Genomic DNA, 21,775 nt, shown 5'->3' with positions numbered 1-21,775 from the left:
CTAAAACAGCAATAAGGATAATTATTAGGTTATTTACATTATTATGTAAATAACAAAATAACTTAAAGCAAAAATTGGGAAACGTAAAGTCCGAAGTCTTTATATTAAGGGCCATCAGTCAAACAATATTGTTTGCTCTGGGTCCAAACAGAGCGCGTTGTGTGTGACATCTTCTTTTGCGCATGCGGGCCGCTTTGAGGGTTCACACTAGAGCGCGTTTGCTGTCGCATTTTATTTGTAGTGTGAACGAGCAGACAAAAAATCGGATTTGATCAAAAAATCGGAATTGAGCATTAAGACCTGCAGTGTGAACGTAGCCTAAGTCTGACACAGTGCTAAAATTAGGCAGCTTGCTGAAGGTGACAGCTTTTAATTGCAGTGATACCTGCAAGCACAATAACCAGGTCTGAGTCTAAAGGGGGGCATGGGGTGTAGTAGATCACTTTTGTAACCCTATTTTTAGATTTAAAGTAAAATAATATAAAAATACATTAAATCATATTAATTATTGAAAATCTTAAAATAAAAGCTTTTTTGCAGGCCAATAAAAATACACATAGGCCAGTAAAACCCACATGCTCTTTAAGGCTTACAACGACATGCTGACACTCATTCACTAGCACGCTTATTAAACACACATTCAAATACAGATACAGATACACATTCACATGAACACACACCAAACCTACTTCACTGAGCAGATAAAACACTCTCAGAACTCGTTTAATGTAAGAAAGCATCCCAAAATAAAACTAGAGTAAAGAGCATTTTATTTTATACCTTAGTTTAAGTTGCATATTTCTATCCATCCATTCTGTTCTGCTTATCCTTATCAGGGTCACCAGGGGGCTGGAGCCCATCCCAGCTAACACAGGGTACACACCCTGTTTGTATTTAAGAAAGTGTTTAAGACATTAAATGTTAATATGGTACGAAAATACAATAAAACGGTTTTGTTTTTTGGACAGATGTATGCGGTTAATTAGCATTGCAAGTGGATAAGATGCTTTATGCTGAATTAGATTTTTCCTGGCTACCATCACAGACTTCTCACATTTTCAGTTTGAGTAATTTGTATATGAAACACAGTCTTCATTGTTATTTATTTGCTTGCTGTTTTTTTTTTTTTGACTGATTATTTGTAGCTGAGCCAAATTTTGACAGTTTTCTTTTCTAGTATTTCACTATCTTCAATGCCACTGTGGGCTGTAGTGGGAGATACATTGCACTCAGGAGAAACTTTATCAGCCTTACAAATTCGGAACCATATTGCATTTTTCTACTTGCATTGAGATGAATGAGATGTTTTACCAGCAGATGGAGCCAATTCTGTTCCTACTGGGGGCAAAGGCAGATTTTACATATCTCAGTATTTCAAAATCTCCACTTTTCTTTGATAACTGATAGTATTTATTCTTTATTTTTTTTAAGACAAGGACACATACCATCATTACTCTGAACCCTTCTGTGAAGGTACAGTGAGTTGAAAACTCATGTATTATATATTTTCAAATGAAGAAGTATTTCTGAATGCAGCTATTTTGTACAGAAAAGCTAAGCCACAGGAATACACCATCTCTTTTTTTTTGTTTCCTCTGCAGTCTGTTCACTATTTAAAGGAAAAAGGAGACTGCTGGACAAAGAAGACAATATTGAGGAAGGAGTGAAACAACTGGATGAGTGCAAAACCTTTCATTAATGGTGCCCTGGTCAGAGAATAAAACCTTTACCATTGCATTGAAAAAAATGAATAATTCTAATGAGTAAATGCTTTCAATAAAAGCAAACAGTTTATAACAGCTGACATGATTGACTGATTGATTCAATTTATTTATACAGCACCAAATCACAACAACAGTCACCTCAAGGTGCTTTTTATTGTAAGGTAGACCCTACAATAATACATACAGAGAAAAACCCAACAATCCTATGAGCCCCCATGAGCAAGCACTTTGGCAGCAGTGGGAAGGAAAAACTCCCTTTTTACAGGAAGAAACCTCCGGCAAAAGCAGGCTCAGGGAGGGGCGGCCATCTGCCACGACTGGTAGGGGTAAGAGGAGGAAGACAGGATAAAAGACATGCTGTGGAAGAGAGCCAGAGATTAATAACAAGTATGATTCAGTGCAGAGAGGTCTATTAACACATAGTGAGTGAGAAAGGTGACTGAAGAAGAAATACTCAATGTATCATGGCCATTATTACAGTATAACTAAGGAAGGATACAGGGTCACCTGATCCAGCCCTAACTATATGCTTTATCAAAAAGAAAATTTTTAAGCCAATATAAGAGAAATATGCTCTTTCTTTCTAGTCCCTGTCAGTACTCTTGCTGCAGCATTTTGGATTAACTGAAGGCTTTTCAGCGAGTTTTTAGGACATCCTGATAATAATGAATTACAGTAGTCCAGCCGAGAAGTAATAAACGCATGAACTAGTTTTTCAGCATCACTCTGAGACAGGATATTTCTAATTTTAGAGATATTGAGCAAGTGTAAGAAAGGAGTCCTACATTGTTTAATATGTGCACTGAAGGACATATCCTGGACAAAAATGACTCCAAGGTTCCTCACAGTGTTACTGGAGGCCAAAGCAATGCCATTCAGAGTAAGAATGTAGCTGGTCTAGCACCTGATCTAGCACTTAACACTCACTGACTGCTTTGTTAGATGCACTTTACTGTCAGGTTTGGCACAAGCAGGACCCAAATGCATGACTTTCTGTATGAACACAATGCATTTACAGCTAAAATTACAACAAAGGTGCCAGTAATCCACAGTGCACATGTTTCTCTGTGTGTCAGTTCCCAATTCCTGTGCAGTGATTTTCCTCTGTGGTGAATGTTCCGCCTCCTTCAGTGTCTATGTACATTAGTGCCCAGCTCCCTCCACACGTTTCCGCAATCCTCCTGGAAACAAGAGACGCTACAGTAAGTACATTCCCAAGACAACCACCCGACAAACACTTTCACCTCACGAGCAGGAGACCTGACTGTGTTCATCATACAAGGACATGTAAATGGAGAGTCCTCTTCACACACCAAGGTCAGTTATGCTGTTCCACAGGGTTTGGTGCTAGGACCAATTCTGTTTACATTATACATGTTTCCCCAAGGCAGTATCATTAGAAGACATAGCATACATTTTCACTGCTATGCAGATGACACCCAGCTCTATCTATCCATGAATCCAGATAACACACACAAATTAGTTAAACTGCAGGAATGTCTTAAAGACATAAAGATCTGGATGGCCGCTAACTTTCTGCTTCTTAATTCAGATAAAACTGAGGTTATTGTACTCGGTCCTGAAAATCTTAGAAATATGGTATCTAACCAGATTCTTAATCTGGATGGCATCACCTTGGCCTCCAGTAACGCTGTGAGGAACCTTGGAGTCATTTTTGACCAGGATATTGTTATGTTTACATACACTGCTAAGATGGTGAAGGGTTGCTTTACAAGGGGGACTGAATATGAACATATACTCAGTTACCAGTAGGGGGCTCTGTGACTAATAGTGATAGAAGGATAGAAGAAGAGAAGTGTATTGTGATATGTTTTGGATGGCTAACTACTGCTGAATACACATTCCATTATAAACCAAGTCGTCTCCGTTCTTCTGTCGAAACACCACAAATTGGCGACGAGGATGAGTATTGCAGTATTGCACTATTGCAGGCCAGGTGGAAGCAGCAGTCAAAAACGCTACTCTACTCTCCACACCCGGCTCGTTTCCGACCGCGCCTGTTCAGACAGTCAATGTGGCAAATTCCCACTCTCACCAGAGGAGAGGACCTCGCCCTGCTAAAGGCTGCACTCCAGACCAACGCAAACGGGGAGGTTCAAAGCAGCAGCAGCGGAAGTGCTTCAGGTGTGGTTCTCACAAGCACTTAGCTAATGATAAAAACTGCCCGGCTGCTTCTTCAAAATGCAACAACTGCGGGAAAAAGGGACATTTTGCCAAGGTATGTAAGTCGTCAGTCAGTGAAGTGAGAGAAGTAGTGGTTCCAGAATTGGCAGTACTGTGCATGCAAGATGCTAAAATGATGGCAGCTATTCAAGATAAGCTTACCTGCACTGTCGACATTGAAACTGTACAAGGTGGTTCTAAGACGGTAGAGCTGATAGTAGAAAATGGAGCTTCTGTGTCTATTCTGCCAGAAACTATCTACAGACAGTATTTTGCAGACTGTTCACTGGTGCGACCTAAAGTCAAACTAGTTACTTATGCTAAAGATGAGTTAGCTGTGATGGGTTGTCTGCCTGCATCAGTTGCACTGCATGCACAGAATGAAAAAGTTCCTGCTTCCTTCTACATTGTCAAAGCTGGTTCCCCGCTATTAGGCCTCGATCTCATTAGAGCACTGAACGTCTGCATCGTCGGAGGCAAAGTGGACCGCATTCAGGATGAAACTGCAGATGAGCCGGATTCTACTAACCGGAAGTCTGCTGTATACAATGTTGATCCTATTCCACCAGCTCAGCTTGGGTGTGTTAAAGGGTTCATCCATAAAGTACAGGTAAACAACAATGTGCAGCCTGTACGTCAAAAGCTGAGACACCTGCCATTAAGTGTACGTACAGAGGTATCAGCAGAACTCTCTCGCTTACTCAAAGCTGGCATAATTGAAAGGATTGATGCAGCTGAGTGGGTGAGTCCTCTGGTCGTGGCCCGGAAGCGCAAAAGGGAGTTGAGACTGTGTGTTGACCTTCGTGAACCCAATAAAAGCATCATTACTGACTGCCATCCTCTTCCTCACATGGAGGATCTGTTTTCTGAGTTGGCGGGTGCCACTCACTACAGCCAGATTGACCTGAGCTCAGCATACCACCAATTACCTTTGCATCCGGAGAGCCGCAAGCTGATTGCTTTCATCACTCATGAGGGACTGTTCCAGTTCACACGTGTTCCATTTGGCCTAGCATCAGCACCTTCGGCTTTCCAGAAAATGATGCAAACAGTCCTGAAAGATCTGCCTGGTGTTCGCAACTACTTGGATGACATCATCGTCTACAGAACATCAAAGGAGGTGCATGATACACGCCTGCAAGCTGTTCTCCAACGTCTCAGAGACGTCGGCCTGCAGATTAATACTGGGAAAAGTTCCTTCTGCCAGTCACACATCACATTCCTGGGCCATGTAATCTCAAAGGAAGGCCTACGTCCAAGCCAACATCACCTTACTGCTATTGCTGAGGCTCCTACTCCAAAGGATATGGCTGCATTGCGCTCATTCCTGGGTTTGTCATCCTGGTTCCGTAAATTTATTCCAGATTATGCTACACTGGTGGAGCCACTGCGACAGTTGCTGAAAACAGACATGAAAGTTGAACTCCAGTGGAACGAGGCAGCACATGAGAGCTTCAGTAACCTGAAAAAACTCCGTCTGGAAAGTCCCGCACTTGCCGTCTATGACCCTGACTTACCTGCTTTTATCACCACAGACGCATCAGACTACGGGCTAGGCGCTGTGTTGACACAGTTACATCCAGATCAAGTGGAGCGGGTTGTGGCATTCGCCTCCCGAACACTGTCTCCTGCTGAATGAAAGTACTCCACTACAGAAAAGGAGGTGTTAGTCTGTGTCTGGGCGGTGGAAAGATGGCGTACATATGTATGGGGCCGCAGATTCACGCTTCGCACTCACCACCAAGCTCTTACTACCCTTCTCAGCACCAAAGGTATGGACAGAGCTGGCATGAGAATCGCACGATGGTCTGCAAGGTTGATGTGTTTTCAGTACGATGTGCAGTACCGTCCTGGGGCCCGTTCTTCGTACGTCGCTTACTACATCCAAGATCAAATAACACATCCAAGACCAAATCATCACGCTAAACGTGAGCTCGCTAATCTGGTTCTCCGAACACACCTGCTGTTGACGATTAGTACAGCTGGATGAAGTAATGTGAGATCACTGGGTGTCGTAAAAAGGGCTACGCATCGATAGTAGAAACATTGATCGGCAACCCTCTGATTGGTCTGCGAAAATGTCGAAGGAGAGCGCTCAGTATTTTTCGGCAGCAGAGCAAGAACTCTTGAGTGAGGGATTTCAGGAGTTTCAGAGTTTAATCAGAACGCAAGGGAACACTGCAAAGGCTGCAAAAGCAAGGAGAGAGGGCTGGCAGAAAGTTGCTGACAATAAATGCGAGGTCCCTGCGAGAAAAGGTAATATGCCTCGCACACGAAGGTCACCAGGGCATAGTTCGCACAAAGCAGCGGCTCAGAGAGCTTTACTGGTGGCCATGCATGGATACTCAAGTCCATGCGATTATGTCATCGTGCTCTGTCTGTCAATCGTGTGACAAAACGGCCAAAACTGCTCCTGCTCCCCTACAGCCGGTTCAGTTTCCAGATGGTCCCTTTCAGCATGTGGCCGTTGACATTGTTGGACCTTTTGACCGTGGGTCGCAGGACTGCAGGTTTGCTATCACACTGGTCGATTACTTCAGCAAATGGCCAGAAGTAGCCTTTACTTCATCAGCTACTACAGACACTGTTATTAGGTTCTTGTCTTCAGTTTTTGCACGGGAGGGAAACCCTTGTGAGCTTACGACAGATAATGGACAACAATTCACTTCATCTGCTTTTGCTGATTTCCTGAAGGAAAGGGGCATCAAGCACATTAGAACAAGTGTGTATCACCCTCAAGCAAACGGGTGTGTTGAAAGATTCAACAGAGTACTGAAGGACTGTGTTCAGGCTGCACAGGTGTCCCAGAAGCCGTGGAAGCCCGCCGTAACAGAATGCTACAGCTCATGCAACAACTGGAGCAGCTCCGTTTCAGCTTCTCAGAGGGAGACCAATGAGAACAAAGCTAAATGTCCTGCCATTTCCCAAAGACACAGGACAGTATGACCAATGCAGGGCCAGAGTCTTTCACCAGCAATGTGTTCACACCGAACGCGATGGACGCGAATAAAACGCCCCAAACGCCCCTAATTTGACGCGTGTACATTCGCGTCTCAACGCGTGTCCAAGAAAAATCCATCGCGCGTCAAAATATCCGGAAATGTGGGAGGAATGTGGGAGGGAGTTGTGCCAGACCTGGTTTTGCAAGATGGCAGCTATCGAGCTAGCGCTTGATTGAAGAGAGAGTCTCCCTTCTCTATGTACTGTGGAGAGCAGAGCAGCAGCGTAAAAGACGTCCTCGCCGTACCTGGGTCCATCAGGTCCTCCAGAGGCATGAGCAGTTTGGTGAGTTTCACCACTTGCTCCAGGAGCTGCGCCTGGATGACGGCCGATTCCAGCGCTATCACCGTCGGCCAGTTTGAGGACCTGCTTTCCCTCGTCGGTCCCAGCATTGCCCGCCTAGACACCAACTACAGACGCTCAATCCCACCTGCAGAGCGCCTGTCCGTCTGCCTGAGGTTAGTAAAACTATTTAATACGGTAGTCCTTTATTGATATCTGTGCTAATATGCTAATCCATCCAGTTATACACTGCTAACATGGATGTGCTATGCTAACAGTGAATGCTGTCGGTGTTTACTGAAAGCAAACTGTGGTACAGAGACGACTCTTTATAATATTTCTAGTGATACTCAGAAGCTCTCATCAAGTCCCGATTTAATTCGATTTATGCTGTTATCAGTGTTTGAATGATAGCATGGCTGTGGTGTCACATCAATGTATGCGCTCGGTGTTTGCTGATATCAAACTGTAGCATTAGGACCACTGAGTTAACCTTTGTAGTGATACTCACTCCTTTTTATTTAGACCTGGTTTAATTCTGGGATAGTTGAATATTTGTATATAATCCCTGCAGCTGTCAGACTCTATAGCAGGGGTCACCAGCCTTTATTAAAACAGAGTTAGATAAAACTGTGAACAGTTTGGTTCATCTCTAGTTACATGGTTCTATCTTGATAAGCTGTCTTATCACAGATTAATTTTTCAAAATTATTAATGATTTAAGCAAGGAAAGGGCTACATGTCAACACACAACTCTTTATTTCTATTAATGTCTTACTTCATTCCTACCTGATTGACATGTTTAGGAATTATGAGTGATTGGCTCACTGTAGTTGTGAAAGTTGCTACCAATCAAATTATGATATGTTAAAGTTAAAACAAAACACAACTGTTTTAGATATTATCTAATATACATTTTGTAATTATCCTTATAATTACAAAAGGTTTTATGTAAGATTCATGTTTTGTGATTTAAATCTGACATCACAAAAGTATTTTGGAATTTGAATGATGTATTTTGTAACTGCAGTACACATAATACTGATTTTGAACAATTTTGTCCAGGTTCCTTGTCACCGGGGACTCCTTCAGGACCATCGCGTTCAGTTTCAGAGTCGGTGTGTCCACGGTGAGCCAGATCACCCCCCAGGCAGCGACGTCCATCTGGGACTGTCTAGTGGACGACTTCATGGCTGTGCCTTCACCTGGAGACTGGCGCTCCATCACAGAGGGATTCCAGGAGCGCTGGAACTTTCCTCTGTGCTGTGCAGCTCTGGATGGGAAGCACATCCAGACAAAGGCACCCCATATATCATATAGGAGACACACACATTGATATACACTAAATATTCATTTCATTTATTTTTTGTGGTGCCCAAATTGATGCACCTGCTTGATTTTGTTTAAACAATTATTGCACACTTTCTGTAAATCCAGTAAACTTCTTTTCACTTCTCAAATATCATTGTGTGTGTCTCCTGTATGATATTTAACTGACATTTTTTATTGTAACAACCAACAATTTATACAGGAAAATAATGTCTATTAACAAGGTTGCCCAAACTTCTGCATCCCACTGTATTAGTATATTTTGTCATTAGTATAATATGAAATAAATTCTACATGTGTCAAGTTGTGTGCCAACATTTGCTGTGTAGTAGAACTGAGACATTAGTCATTATAAAAATTTATTTGAAATAATATTAAAAGTCTCAAACAGAAAAACATTAAACATAAATATATAAAATATAAGAATTTACAGAGAGACAGGAATAAAAAGGACCAGCTGCTCTCCAGAGCAGGAACAAGGCTGAGGAGGAAATGCTCCATTGGAGACTGGTGTGGCCTCTTCAGGGACTCCAGGATGGCCAGCTCCACCGCCGATGGACCGTCCTGGGACCCGTCCCTCATCTGCCTCGGAGCCGTCCTCCTCTGTGGGCCTGTAAAACAGCACAAAACACAAAGAAATGAGAAGGCTGCTACTAGATTTTAATTTCAACATTGAAAAAAAAAAAAAAAACAATAACAGGATATAATCAGATTGGTTGTAGATATTTAGTAAAGGTGATCACAAGGGAATCCCACCAACTAAAAAGGTATCAGTGCTTGCTGTACATATCTGTGGGTGCAGCAGCAGGAGCTCAGGGACTGGGGATGCTCTGCTGCAGAATCAGTTGGTTCTATCAATACAGTATTAAATGTTAACAGGTTGGATATAATAATCGTAGAGTAGACAGTGGTCCCTCATTTATTGCAGGGGTTCTCAGAATAACTAGCCCCTGGTCACAGTTCTCACAATTGATTCTCAAAGTGCAAACCTTTGTAGATTGCAAAACGTAAAAGTATTATTATGCCGCGGTTTGTCTTCATCTGCCCGCCACTTTCATGCGCCTTTTTCCCTCACGGTGCAGGTGTCTATTTCCGAATGAGGCTCATAGTTATGGGTGTTTTTGTGCTGTTTTTTCTATTGGACGCGATGGTTATCAAAACCAAACGTGATAAATTTGGCAAGCGCAGGAGATTTGTCAATCAGGCTGCAGAATGCAATGCTGTACTGTGCAATAAAAAATCAGCGAAAAAGCAAAGCAGTGACGGATGAACAGCGGGACCACTGTGTGCTGTTTATTAATAAACAATAAAATATATTCCTAAATGATAACATGCATAAAAGCAGAACGGTATTTGTACGTCAGTGGGAAAATAGCGGTGGCTTGCTAGCTTTTGTGCGCCTTCCCCGGGTCAGTGAAAACTTTCAAAAGAGAAATGAATGAACTTACCAGGTTGCCCGATCTCTTCACATATCTTCCTCCAAGCTCGGTCCTTTTTATTCCTGTCTCGGTACTGAAAGCAGCTGGTGTTGTACAGCTCCGAGTTGTTTGCTACCGCATTGATTAGCCTTCCCCTCCATTGAAGTATGAAAGGCTTTGGCTGGATCTGCCCCTTTGACCTAGGTAACAGCCACGTCACCAGGCTCCTGATTGGTTGTCGCGGCGCGATTTGACGCTGGAGTTCAGATTTTTCCAACTCGAGCGGTAGACGCGAAACGCGCATATGCACAAAATGCAACACAAAAACTCACGCCCGTGGTTTTATTCGCGAGTCAAACGCGCCAGACGCGCTACACTGACGCGCGTTTCACGCGTTTTCGCGTTTTCGCGACGCAAATCTGCTTCCGAATTTTCGCGGGACCCGCAATCGCGCGTCATCGCGCCTTTCCATTGACTTTACATGTAAACCTGACGCTCTATTCGCGTCCATCGCGTTCGGTGTGAACACACCTAAGAGTAAACGCTACACTGATGCTAAGAGGGGGGCAAAACCTCCCCAGCTTGTGGTCGGTGACAGGGTGCGGATACGTAAGCCTTTCCGAGTGGGGAAGGGAGAGAGACAGTTCACTGATCCACTGTCAGTGCAGCAACAGACTGGACTGAGCACCTTCATCTTGAGTGATGGAAAGAGATGGAATGCAGCCGGTCTCTCACTCTGCCGAGCAGAGAATGCTGAGCCGTTGCAGGCTGGTGAAGAGGTTGAAAACAACACAAGAGAAACTCCTAATGTTCCTAACAGACTGAGACAGTTACCAGCTTGGACCAAGGATTACGTAATGAAATGAGTTTAAAAAAAAAGTGGGAAATAACACGCTTGAGCTGTTGGATGCTAATGTTAAGTTCCATACTGCTAGTTCTGAGGTCCAAGTATAATAGATGATTGATTTACTGTGATTTATTTGTGAAGTTTTGTGACTTAAGGTTGTTACGTTACTACAGTAACCTTAACTGTACAAGTATTCATTATAAAGGACGATTTAGGCACCATAACAAGATGGGTATAGACCACAGGTATAGTTCAAACACCCAGTAATGTTATAAGTGAAATAGGTTCAGCAAGCAGTATTGAAAATGCTGTCTGGTTGCAAAGTTTACTACTGATAATGTTATGTGCAAATAGTAATGTTACCATGCTAAGTAAGTAATACTGAGGTAGTAGAATTCTGTGAGAATGAGGAGAGATGTTATGTTTACATACACTGCTAAGATGGTGAAGGGTTGCTTTACAAGGGGGACTGAATATGAACATATACTCAGTTACCAGTAGGGGGCTCTGTGACTAATAGTGATAGAAGGATAGAAGAAGAGAAGGGTATTGTGATATGTTTTGGATGGCTAACTACTGCTGAATACACATTCCATTATAAACCAAGTCGTCTCCGTTCTTCTGTCGAAACACCACAGATATGTCCTTCAACTCACATATTAAACAAATACGTAAGACTGCTTTCTTCCATTTGCGCAACATCTCTAAAGTTAGAAATATCCTGTCTCAGAGTGACGCTGAAAAACTAGTTCATGCATTTATTCCTTCCAGGCTGGACTACTGCAATTCATTATTATCAGGATGTCCAAAAAACTCGCTGAAAAGTCTTTAGTTAATCCAAAATGCTGCAGCAAGAGTATTGACAGGGACTAGAAAGAGAGAGCATATTTCTCCTGTTTTGGCTTCCCTTCACTGGCTTCCTGTTAAATCCAGAATTGAATTCAAAATCCTGCTCCTCACATACAAGGTCTTAAATAATCAGGCCCCATCTTATCTTAATGACCTTGTAGTACCAAATCACCCTATTAGAGCACTTTGCTCTCGCACTGCAGGCCTACTTGTTGATCCTAGGGCAGGGGTCGGCAACCTGCGGCTCTTTAGTCCTTATAGTGGTTTGGGAAAATAAATTAGAAGTATTTAGCTGAAGTGTATTTTATTTATGTTAGTTCTTTTTTAAAAAACAAACCAAACTTGTAGTTCTAAATTGGAAGATTGTGATATTGAAATATAAAAATAAAATTATATTTTATTATTTTTTCATTGCTCAAAATAAGCGTCACGCACGTGGAAGCCGGTATACCAGCCGAAACGCCGTGCATTTATTGAGTCTTTCAACCCCAGGTAGGCCAATTATGGATCTTCGGAGCCACATTATGTCCGCAGGTATTCTCCAACATGAACTATGTTAAAAACAAACACCGCTCACGCCTCACAGATGACAGCTTACAGTCCTGCATTAAGATGAAAGTGACTTCGTACAGCCCCGATTTGCAGACGATGTGTGCACATCGAGGTTCAGGAGCAGAAGTCCCATTGTAAACATATCACGGCAGACCCTACGATGTTTGCATGAACATGCTTTTCAGCATCTCTTTATTGACCACTTTTCACACACGGTTGCTGTACGCATGCAGCCGGCTGTAGCTTTTCAGCTCACAGCCAGACATATACCAACAACAGCATAGATAGCACAGACGTTAAGGCGGGGAGGCGTGATTGCGGGTGCCACTCAGGTGCGTCCGCCTCACCTGCAGCGTCACTGCAGACGACGCCCCGCAACACACATTAACCTGGTATAATACATATTTAGGCAGAATTTTGCAAATATCTGTTTTTCATTTTTTAGCAGCATAGTGCTTTTTTCCCCAATTATTTTTAAAAGTCAGGTCAAGGCTCCAAAAGCCCAAAGGCGATATAAGGGTGGCGTTTCTGTTTGCTACATGGATCATTTTAGTTCAGGTTGGTGTCTGTCCTTTTGTTATATTTCTTTAAGAGTTCAAAATGTGTTAATTACATAAATAAAATGTAATTTTCTCTGTAGCACTTCATGGATTTTATAAGCAACACACCTTAGTTGTTCACACAAAGCATAAAGGTAAAAAACAATATATACAGTGTTATCTTCATTTTAGATGTCAAAAAGGATTTGCAGCTCCCAGTGTTTTCTTTTGCATGGAAACCAGGTCCAAATGGCTCTTTGGGTCTTAAAGGTTGCTGACCCCTGTCTTGGGGTATTTAAAAGTAGAATGGGAGGGAGAGCCTTCAGTTTTCTGTGGAACGAGCTTCCTGTTTGGATTCGGGAGACAGACACTATCTCTACTTTCAATATTAGGCTTAAAACTTTCCTTTTTGCTAAAGCATATAGTTAGGGCTGGACCAGATGACCCTGGATCCTCCCTTAGTTATGCTGCACTAGACGTAGGCTGCCGGGGATTCCCATGACGCATTGAGTTTTTCCTTTCCAATCACCTTTCTCACTCACTATGAGTTAATAGACCTCTCTGCATTGAATCATATCTGTTATTAATCTCTGTCTCTCTTCCACACCATGTCTTTCATCCTGTTTTCCTTCTCTCACCCCAACCGGTCGCAGCAGATGGCCGCCCTTCCCTGAGGCTGGTTCAGCTGGAGGTTTCTTCCTGTTAAAAGGGATTTTTTCCATCCCACTGTCGCCAAAGTGCTTGCTCATGGGGGTCATATGATTGTTGGGTTTTTCTCTGTATCTACTGTACAATATAAAGCGCATTGAGGCGACTTTTGTTGTGATTTGGCGCTATATAAATAAAATTGAACTGAATTGAATATTCTGGAGAAATATTTTGGACCTGGCATGTAAGTAGGCTGAGGTGTTTAAATGCTACACTTCCACCAGTAGCCTTAAGTAATGATAAGGCAGAATGGATCCACACTTTTGTATTGTTTACACCAAATCTGACTCCTTAGTTCAGAGGAGTGTCACCCAGTGTGGTCTTCTGTTGCTGTACAGATGATAAATGATCTTATTCTTATATAGCGCTTTTCTACTCTCCCAGAATACTCAAAGCACTGTATACAACATGCCTCATTCACCCATCTACGTCTAAACACAAGTGCAAACTAACACTTCATACACATTCACACTCCGATGAACGCGTGGGTTAGTATGTTGCTCAAGGATATTTGACATGCAGACCGGGGAAGCCAAGGATCGAACCACCAACCTTCCAATTAGTAGGTGATCTGTAGGTGATCGGATGACCACCTGAGCCACAGATGTTCTTCTTGATGTAATCAGATTAGAAAATGGTCAAAACATCTTCCCAAAGGGCACATCCATGTTTCTTTCTCTTTTTACTCTCATAAGTGTTGTGAAAATTTGGACTGATTCCCCAGCTACTCCAGTCTTTTTAATGGAAGTATCTTTGAACAACACAATAAACCATGAGTTTTGCTCAATGACTCCACAATAGTATGAGTGTCTGTGTAAATGTTAGACAACACACAGATACAGAAAAAAGTGCTAAATGTATGTGTGGTTGGGTGAATAGGGCTTCAAAGGATAGAGCCTTTCTGAGTACTAGTCCATTTACCATATAAAAATAATCTGTAAACACAGAAATTTGAATTTTTATATTTAACAATTCAGAGTTCAATTCATATTAATAATAACGTATACTTTATTAATCCCGTAGGAAATGAGCCCTCTGCATTTAACCCATTCACTCAGTGAAGCAGTGGGCAGCCACCAATCCAGCGCTAGGGGAGCAGTGTGCAGAGACTGTAGCTTGTCCAAGGGTACCTCAACAATTTGGCTTTTTTTAAAAATATGTTTACACATTCAAGGAGTTTTTCCATATTTATTATATATAACAAATAATGTTTTTAGAACAACAGCAATAATATAAAAAATAGAAGCCTCTGAGTCATTATGAAACACAAAACTCTATATGCTCTTTGAATAGATTTGACCACACAGTAGTTAATTATTTTATCTATTTGAGTTATTTACAAATATTGTTTCCCAAAACAATTAACAAAAAAACCATAATATTATGTGTATTCGAAATAACTTTAATTAAAAATGAAACACTGATATAATATAATATCATCAAATCAGTAATACACAAATGATAATATAAATATTGTGTAATTGTTCTTTTTGTATGCTTTTGTAATGTCCACCCACTTTCTCGCTACCTCCATGCACTTGTATTTTTAGTTAATTATTAGACAAAAGGAAAACATAGAAAAATAGTTATAGATACATATAGACTGATATAAATGGGGTGTTTTGTATATGTTTTTAGATACTAGAATATAAAAGTGATTACATAGCTCATTAATCGGGAAATTTGTCAGCATTATTGACCTACTTGCGGTTTCGCTTAGCCCAAAGAGGCTCTTTGTCTCTGCCTTAGCTCATTGTAATTCATTTTAAATGATCAGCTTTATATTCATTTAAGCCAGTTCAATACCATTCAAGTCTCTCCTTTAATAATATATGGTCACAGCAATAACCAGGACCGAGGCACCCTATGCTGGCTATATGCTGGCTATTTCACTGATCTGAACAGACCAATGTTGTGATAATGATTTAATCAATTTGCCCCAAGGCCCCTCAGGCCAGCAGAATAAAGCAGAATTACTGTTTCAATATCACACACCCTGCTGCTGCTGGTACATCTTCTGTATATCTTAGATGATATGTAAGCAGCTTTTTTTAAATTTATTTTTAAACTTTTGTGCTACTTTCTATGAACCAACCTTTCTTCACACAGTAAGCTATCCGGTTGTTCAGTCAGACGTCACGGATGACGTTGCAGGTATTTCCGGGTCTAAGTGCTCCTCAAGAAACAACGATGGTGGAGCCAGTGACTTTGTTCACGATTATCTCCTTCTTTAGCGAAGTACCAATTAGGGTTAAAAAGGGTCTTAATTCCTTCAACTCTAGTAAAGTGGTCAGTGTAACCGTTCTCCCAGGCGGAATTATAAAGGGAAGTGTCCAGGCATCCATGAAAAAGAAGATTTACAATGTTGAGGTGAGCTAGGAGTAAGCTAGCTAGCCGACGATTAAACATGAGATATTCTGTATTCTGATGTATTTCATAAAGCACACACACGTACAGCAATGCTATAACAGTGGAAGTAAACGAAGATGAAAATCTACATAACATGGAGGTTTTGGAGAGTTAGTAATGTTAGCCTAGTACCAGTTATATTAGCCTAGTTAACCTAGTACCAGTACACAGAGCAGCGCTGCAAGTGTTTGTTAGAATGTTTAGGGTAAGCATTAACTTTCTTTCAATGTAGGTGCATGTTGAGGGTCAGTCAGTCAGGTTCAGCTCCTGTGAGTGCCCGATTGGCAATGATAAGTGCCATCATATGGCGGCATTGTTGATTTGGGTGGAGAAGAATGTGTCTCGCACTGACGTGGAATGTGTGTGGAAGAGGGTAAAATCATGCAAAGCAGAAGAAATTACTGCCAAGAGAGTGTCTGTGATGACACCCTCAACAACACAAGGTCAGTTATTTATTTAAAATTTGTCCTTTGAATTAATTATAATAATTATTTTCTTAACTTTTTAAAAAGCATTATGTTTTATATGCTAAAATTATTATTTATACAGATTACTAAAAGTTTTTTTTTTTCAGCTGGAATCGAAAGACCTGTCTCCCAGGAGGACAAGGAATGGGCAGTGGCATCCCTATCGAAATTGCAACGTTTTACTGGGATGGGTTGGATTTTGAGTCCTGAATGCTCTCAGGTACTTTGATATTTACTTTAACATGTGGTATAAATTGTACATGTATGTAAACTCTTGTAAACTACATACAGCAGACTGTTTGCTTCCACTGTCCCCACTTTATTTTTTACATGTATTTTATATACTCTGTACCTGACTTTGTCTATTCTGTGGTCAAAATTTCTTGGTTCCATTAAAACCTTAAAAAAAGAAAGTGCTTTGAAATTTATTCTGTTAAGTGTTAAGTAGGAAATTTTAGTTAACTGTGTCTCTTAATTTGTGTTTCTTTATAAAAGGTCAGCATATCGCAAGAAGAGAATCACAGCCAGCAACTTCGGTTTGGTCCTGAGTGCAGTCCAGCGGCGCTCATACCCCCCTTCCTTATTTAAGACTCTGCTTGGACAGTACAACCTGACAGAAGGATCTAAAGTAAGTTGTTAGTAAAAAGGGTCTGTGCATCTAAGAATTCCTTTATGACTAAGTTGTATTTTCATCCCCAAAGGCATGTGATTGGGGGATCCTTCATGAGCCAAAGGCCAAGCAGTTGTACACTGACTGTACTGGTGCAGCTATCAAGGAGAGGGGACTGTTTTTATCTAACAGTGGCCTGCTTGGTGGTTCTCCAGATGGGACTGTCTCTAATGAGTGCATCATTGAGGTGAAATGCCCATGGTCAGCCAGAGCCAAAACTGTATTGGAGGCTGCAGAAAGTAAGGACTTTTTCCTACAGCTGGATGAGGCAAGTGGTTCCCTGGTATTAAAAAAGAATCACAACTACTGGCATCAGATCCAGGGCAACCTCTATCTCACAGGGGCGAAAAGCTGTCACTTTATTGTTTGGACTCCATGTGACTTTTTCATCTTGCATGTGGATAGAGAACAAACTTGGGCTGTTAACATTGAAGCGTTGGAAACGTTCTACCGGGAAGTTTTTTTACCCCATATTTTATCGCAGCTTTGAATTCATATCAGCATGAGTAATTTATCAGTCCAAATGTTTATAGTTAATTTTAAAACTATTTGGAAATTGTACATTTTTTGTCATTGTAACTTTGTAAATATATTCAGATAAATTCTTAAATTATATTAATTTTTGATTTGAAAAAATAAAATGTTTTGGACAAACTGTTCCTGAAAATAAAGAGTAACACATGTATCTGGTATTCTTCATTTTAATTGAAAATGCATAGCAAGAAAACTAGGCAGTAATCAGGAAGCTGGAATGGAATGAAAAATGTAACAAGCCATTGATAAAAACAGAGTAAAACATTATACGAATCACAAATGAGACCATTCTCAATTTGAAACTATGCAACTAAGTTGTTTTTATGTTGTAACATCCTGAGTATACACACAAAACAATCCAGAACACTTAGGAGTTATAAATAATAAAAGTAAACTTATTCAACAGTTGTATTTTCTGGTCCACAAGTAGTTAGAAAATGACACAATGTACTTTTACCTCTGAACTCTCACAGGTATAATTTATTCAATTTCACGGAGAATAGGTGTTTGTAAATTTGTAAGACACACACATGCTTTCAAGATCTTATTAATATTTTTTTTTAACTGATGTGGGATGTGATGCAAAATTGAGAAAAGTTTCAGTCTTTGAATGGAACGCTCTACATGTATTCTTGCACAGGAAATCTTCCTGTTGTTGTTCACTTCCTCCTGTGTGAATTGTCCGTTGGTGAGGAAGGACGGAATGTTCAGTGAGACCCCTTCTGGTAGGATGTCCCGAATTGTGAAGCCCTTATCTGCAATGACCATGTCACCTGGTTGTAGATGTTGCAGTACTCCACAGTCAGCTGTTATGGCCTTATCTGAGGCACTTCCACCGTACAAGTTGCTTACAAAGGTTATTACACCATTAGGAGCCACACCAATTAGAGCCTTTAGTGTGGTCCGTCCTTTGTACTGGCTGTACAAATGACTTTGTGTGTCAAGTCTCTCTGTGTTACAAACAGAAACTTCCGTGCAGTCAAGCACAATCCTGCAGTTAGGAAATGGTTGGAAGCAATCTGGCAGCGATGTTTGATTCTTGGCTCTCGAGGGAATGTTGTTTTCCAGCATGCCAACATACAAAATGTCATGCAGTGCACTAACAATTGTTGTAAAAATATTAGTTACTGTGCCTCTGCTGCAGTTAAACCTTATTGAAAGGTCTTCATGACCAAAATTAAGTTTGAGCTTGATCAGGGTTAGAAATAACTGGTCAATTAGGGGCATCATTTGGACAGTCCAATCAGAATGATATTTAAGATCAAATCTGGAAAGAAGCGCTTCTAAAAACAGGACAGAAGCAGCATCGGGCAATCCAGTATAGTACTGGACCCTTTCAGGATTGTCAGATATTTGACTGAATGAGAAAGTCTGCTTCTGCTTCTCTACTTGTTTTTTAAGTTTTTCATTCTCTATTCTTAGCATGTCATTCTGAATCTCTAGCACCAGAAGACTTTGGGAAGAACTTGTGGAACTTGCAGTATCTGTCTGTGTAGCTGCATTGTTGGAATGATGTGGCTCATCTGATATTTCACTTTGATTTTCACCAATAGCTGGGACCTGCTCTTTTTTCTTCTTTTTTCTAACAGGGTTGTGGTCATCTGGGAACTGAAAAGACTTCCCGTCGTTCCATGCAAATCTTGTTGGCCCCTCAGCTTTTCCTTGAGGGAAGTGCCAACTGCAGACTCTTGAGTTGCAGTTTGGGGTGAAGTTTTCACGTCTGTGGAAGTGTTTAAAAAGACAGAGAGAAATTTCAGATCATACGCTAGCCCTCCATTAGTTATGATTAATACAAAAAAAAAAAAAATAGAGATAAATAATAGAGAGAAGCTTCTTTCATCCAGATGAGAGAAGCTTCAAGAAACTTAAAACTTAAAGAAGTCCAGATGCTTTTCTTACACATCGTTGTACTAATTTGCTTTTAAGCTTACCAGAAAGATAAGTACTGGCAACCTTTGCTAGCTATTTGTTGGTTAGGTCTTTATTTTGGTAATTAACTGGCACATAGGCTGGGGATTGTAATGTATTTTCTTACATAGACATCGCTTTTTGGACGTAATTTTTATTCCTCTGAGCGTCGAAAGCTAACTAAGGTTCATATATATAGCGAAGTGACCCTTAGCTCTCAATCTTTGCTTGGAGAAATAAAAATGACTTCAAAAATGCAACAACGTCTTTGTATTAAAAAAAAACACAATAAAATCCATTGTCTATATAAGTACAATTACTGGTAAAAGCCAGTTTGTCTTTTAGTAGCGGGTTTTAATTGTTCATCACTAGCTATATTAGCTAACTAAAGTAAGAGCCCACTAGCTCTTATCTTACAAATTTATTCATTCACTTACGAGTTGTAACATACCTTATCAACTTCAGCCACTTCCTCTTCTCTCTCTTTTCACAAGGAAACCGGTAAAATGACAGATTAGACTGTTGTTTTGAGCCAGATTGGTTAAAACAACCAGGAACACAGCATTGTGTCATATTGAACACAGGAGCGTTTAGACCCGGAAGTAGGATTCGTCGGATTCGTCGCGTCATCACTGAACAACCGGATGATTGTGGATACCTGCTAATGAAGGAGTCTGATTACCACCAGAGGGGTGAACTGTTGTGCACACTACAGTTAAATACAGTTCAACCACAGACTGCATATAAGGTGCAAGGATAAGTGTCCGAGTGCGAAATGCGACCAAACCAAAGACATGTCCACCGTTGCCAAATGGAGAAAAAAACCCCACACAGAGCAAGACACAGAAAATACCCTGGCCATGACAGATACCTTGTGTACTGTTAGGGTTGAAAATGTTTGATTTCTCTTACTAAAATAAGTGGTTATAATCATTTTCATACATTTACTGCAAATGTGCTCATAATGAGTTGGCACTCAGTCTTCTGAAGGTTATAAGCTTCGTTCAGCGTGACTGTCCGGACTGATATATTGTAAGAAATGACTTAGAGTGCAGAGGGGTAATTGCAAACACGCTTACACACATAGATAATAATTAGAATAAGTCTCTGGGTCAGAGAGTTCCGAATATGATATTCTAAACCAACTTTGAATCACTAGAAGAACAATGGATAATAACATAAGATTATCAAGGCTAGGCAGAGGGGAGTTTTGCTTTTCTGTCTCTTACAGAGGAGGGAGCGAATACCAGATGAGGTCATGGAGATAGGAGGATCCTTCGGAGCAGACACCAAGACTGCCACGTCTGTGCGGGAAGAAGATAGCTGTTATAATCTGTTTTTCTCTCACTATATAATGTTGTACAGCCCACTTGAGGGTCATCCTTTTTGTGAAACATGCTGCAGGTTCACATAGAGGTCCACAGCGCTGTGTAAACTTGTAATTTCAACTGCCAAAAGCAAATACATTTTTAAAAGACAAACCTGTCTTCTGAGATTCCTTCCAAAAATTCTGAACATAACAGTATCCACAGACTCTCACAGCACTGTAAACCCAAAGAAGTTAGCAAAAGTTTGAAAAAATTTATGCAGCCAAGATCCTTAAGTTTTTGAAGTTGATGAACTTAAAAGCTAAAACCTATAAGAACGTCAATATTTTGATTAGATTACAATTTGATTACAAAGACTGGGCACGTTGAGTCACACGTCCTAGCCTCCTGGCCTTAACACAAACTATGTGAAAGTGATATGTTTTTTTTTTTTAATTTATTATTAGTTTTATTTGATTTTTTAAAAGTTTTTTTAAATAAAAATCTAGAAATGGGGAAAACAAATAGAAACGCACAATGTATCGCCAACTGCTGCCTCAACTTGACCGGTAAGAGTCAAAACAAAGCAAACACACTTAAACACCCAAAACACACAAAAAAAATACAGATACTGTTGTAAAGACCCACCTTTTAGCACATCCCAGCACACCCACTCACTTCACCAGATGCACCTTGTTTAGTTCTCTCACCTTTGATTGGGTGTGGTGCTTGTCCTTAATTGCACTCACCTGTCACACATTATATAAGGACTGCATTCACTTTTGGCTCACTCTTTCTTCACTCCCACACGGGGCGGCAGCAGAGGTGAGGTTCTTTTTTGGGTTTTTTATTTTATGTATTGTTTAAGGTAATGAGTAACTTAAATCTCTGTTTTCTTTCAGCATTGGCAGTCCATGTGTGTCTTTCCTTCCTTCCTTCTTTGCTTTATTGATTTGAGAATAAAGGGAGAACCCTGTGAATGATTAGATGACTGCTTATTCTTATTCTAATCGGATGAGCCCATGATGCTGATTACTTAAACCCTGAG

At 40.8% G+C, this 21,775-nt stretch overlaps 3 protein-coding genes and 1 long non-coding RNA gene across 4 annotated transcripts; 2 read left to right on the top strand and 2 right to left on the bottom strand.

Moving 5' to 3' along the window:
- Positions 1 to 7,091: 7,091 nt before the first annotated feature.
- LOC147313350 (uncharacterized) lies at positions 7,092 to 9,270 on the top strand. Its single transcript, XM_086262838.1, has 2 exons — positions 7,092 to 7,366; positions 8,256 to 9,270. The coding sequence occupies exons 1-2, from the start codon at positions 7,107 to 7,109 to the stop codon at positions 8,524 to 8,526; spliced, it is 531 nt and encodes a 176-aa protein (XP_086118964.1). The 5' UTR covers positions 7,092 to 7,106; the 3' UTR covers positions 8,527 to 9,270.
- Positions 8,866 to 10,225, bottom strand: LOC147313349 (uncharacterized). The gene is made up of 2 exons (XR_015124923.1): positions 9,968 to 10,225; positions 8,866 to 9,130 (listed from the first exon to the last, which is right to left on the bottom strand). It is a non-coding gene; the product is annotated as an uncharacterized LOC147313349 (long non-coding RNA).
- Positions 10,226 to 16,222: 5,997 nt separating this feature from the next.
- Positions 16,223 to 17,493, top strand: LOC147313348 (uncharacterized). Its single transcript, XM_086262935.1, has 3 exons — positions 16,223 to 16,284; positions 16,804 to 16,936; positions 17,010 to 17,493. The coding sequence occupies exons 1-3, from the start codon at positions 16,223 to 16,225 to the stop codon at positions 17,466 to 17,468; spliced, it is 654 nt and encodes a 217-aa protein (XP_086119061.1). The 3' UTR covers positions 17,469 to 17,493.
- Positions 17,494 to 17,957: 464 nt separating this feature from the next.
- On the bottom strand, positions 17,958 to 20,059 carry LOC147313347 (uncharacterized). The gene is made up of 2 exons (XM_086264198.1): positions 19,872 to 20,059; positions 17,958 to 19,232 (listed from the first exon to the last, which is right to left on the bottom strand). The coding sequence occupies exons 1-2, from the start codon at positions 20,048 to 20,050 to the stop codon at positions 17,993 to 17,995; spliced, it is 1,419 nt and encodes a 472-aa protein (XP_086120324.1). The 5' UTR covers positions 20,051 to 20,059; the 3' UTR covers positions 17,958 to 17,992.
- Positions 20,060 to 21,775: the final 1,716 nt, after the last annotated feature.

The sequence above is a fragment of the Aulonocara sp. 'chitande type north' Nkhata Bay genome, linkage group LG15 (genome assembly GCF_057382095.1).
Source record: "Aulonocara sp. 'chitande type north' Nkhata Bay isolate Kocher_YH1m ecotype deep benthic linkage group LG15, A_spYH_male_GT1.1, whole genome shotgun sequence".
Lineage (NCBI taxonomy): Eukaryota > Metazoa > Chordata > Actinopteri > Cichliformes > Cichlidae > Aulonocara > Aulonocara sp. 'chitande type north' Nkhata Bay.
The sequence above is the reverse complement of the archived record's forward strand: the minus strand, read 5'-3'. Positions and strand labels throughout refer to the sequence as shown.

Bases quoted from the DNA above. Each gene is read 5' to 3' on its own strand.
- LOC147313350 (XM_086262838.1), top strand. From the start codon at position 7,107: ATGTACTGTGGAGAGCAGAGCAGCAGCGTAAAAGACGTCCTCGCCGTA. The intron at 7,367-8,255 runs GTTAGTAAAACT...AATTTTGTCCAG, and splicing joins CGCCTGTCCGTCTGCCTGAG to GTTCCTTGTCACCGGGGACT.
- LOC147313348 (XM_086262935.1), top strand. From the start codon at position 16,223: ATGCAAAGCAGAAGAAATTACTGCCAAGAGAGTGTCTGTGATGACACC. The intron at 16,285-16,803 runs GTCAGTTATTTA...TCTTTATAAAAG, and splicing joins GACACCCTCAACAACACAAG to GTCAGCATATCGCAAGAAGA. The intron at 16,937-17,009 runs GTAAGTTGTTAG...TCATCCCCAAAG, and splicing joins ACCTGACAGAAGGATCTAAA to GCATGTGATTGGGGGATCCT.
- LOC147313347 (XM_086264198.1), bottom strand. From the start codon at position 20,050: ATGACGCGACGAATCCGACGAATCCTACTTCCGGGTCTAAACGCTCCT. The intron at 19,233-19,871 runs GTATGTTACAAC...ACACTTCCACAG, and splicing joins AAGTGGCTGAAGTTGATAAG to ACGTGAAAACTTCACCCCAA.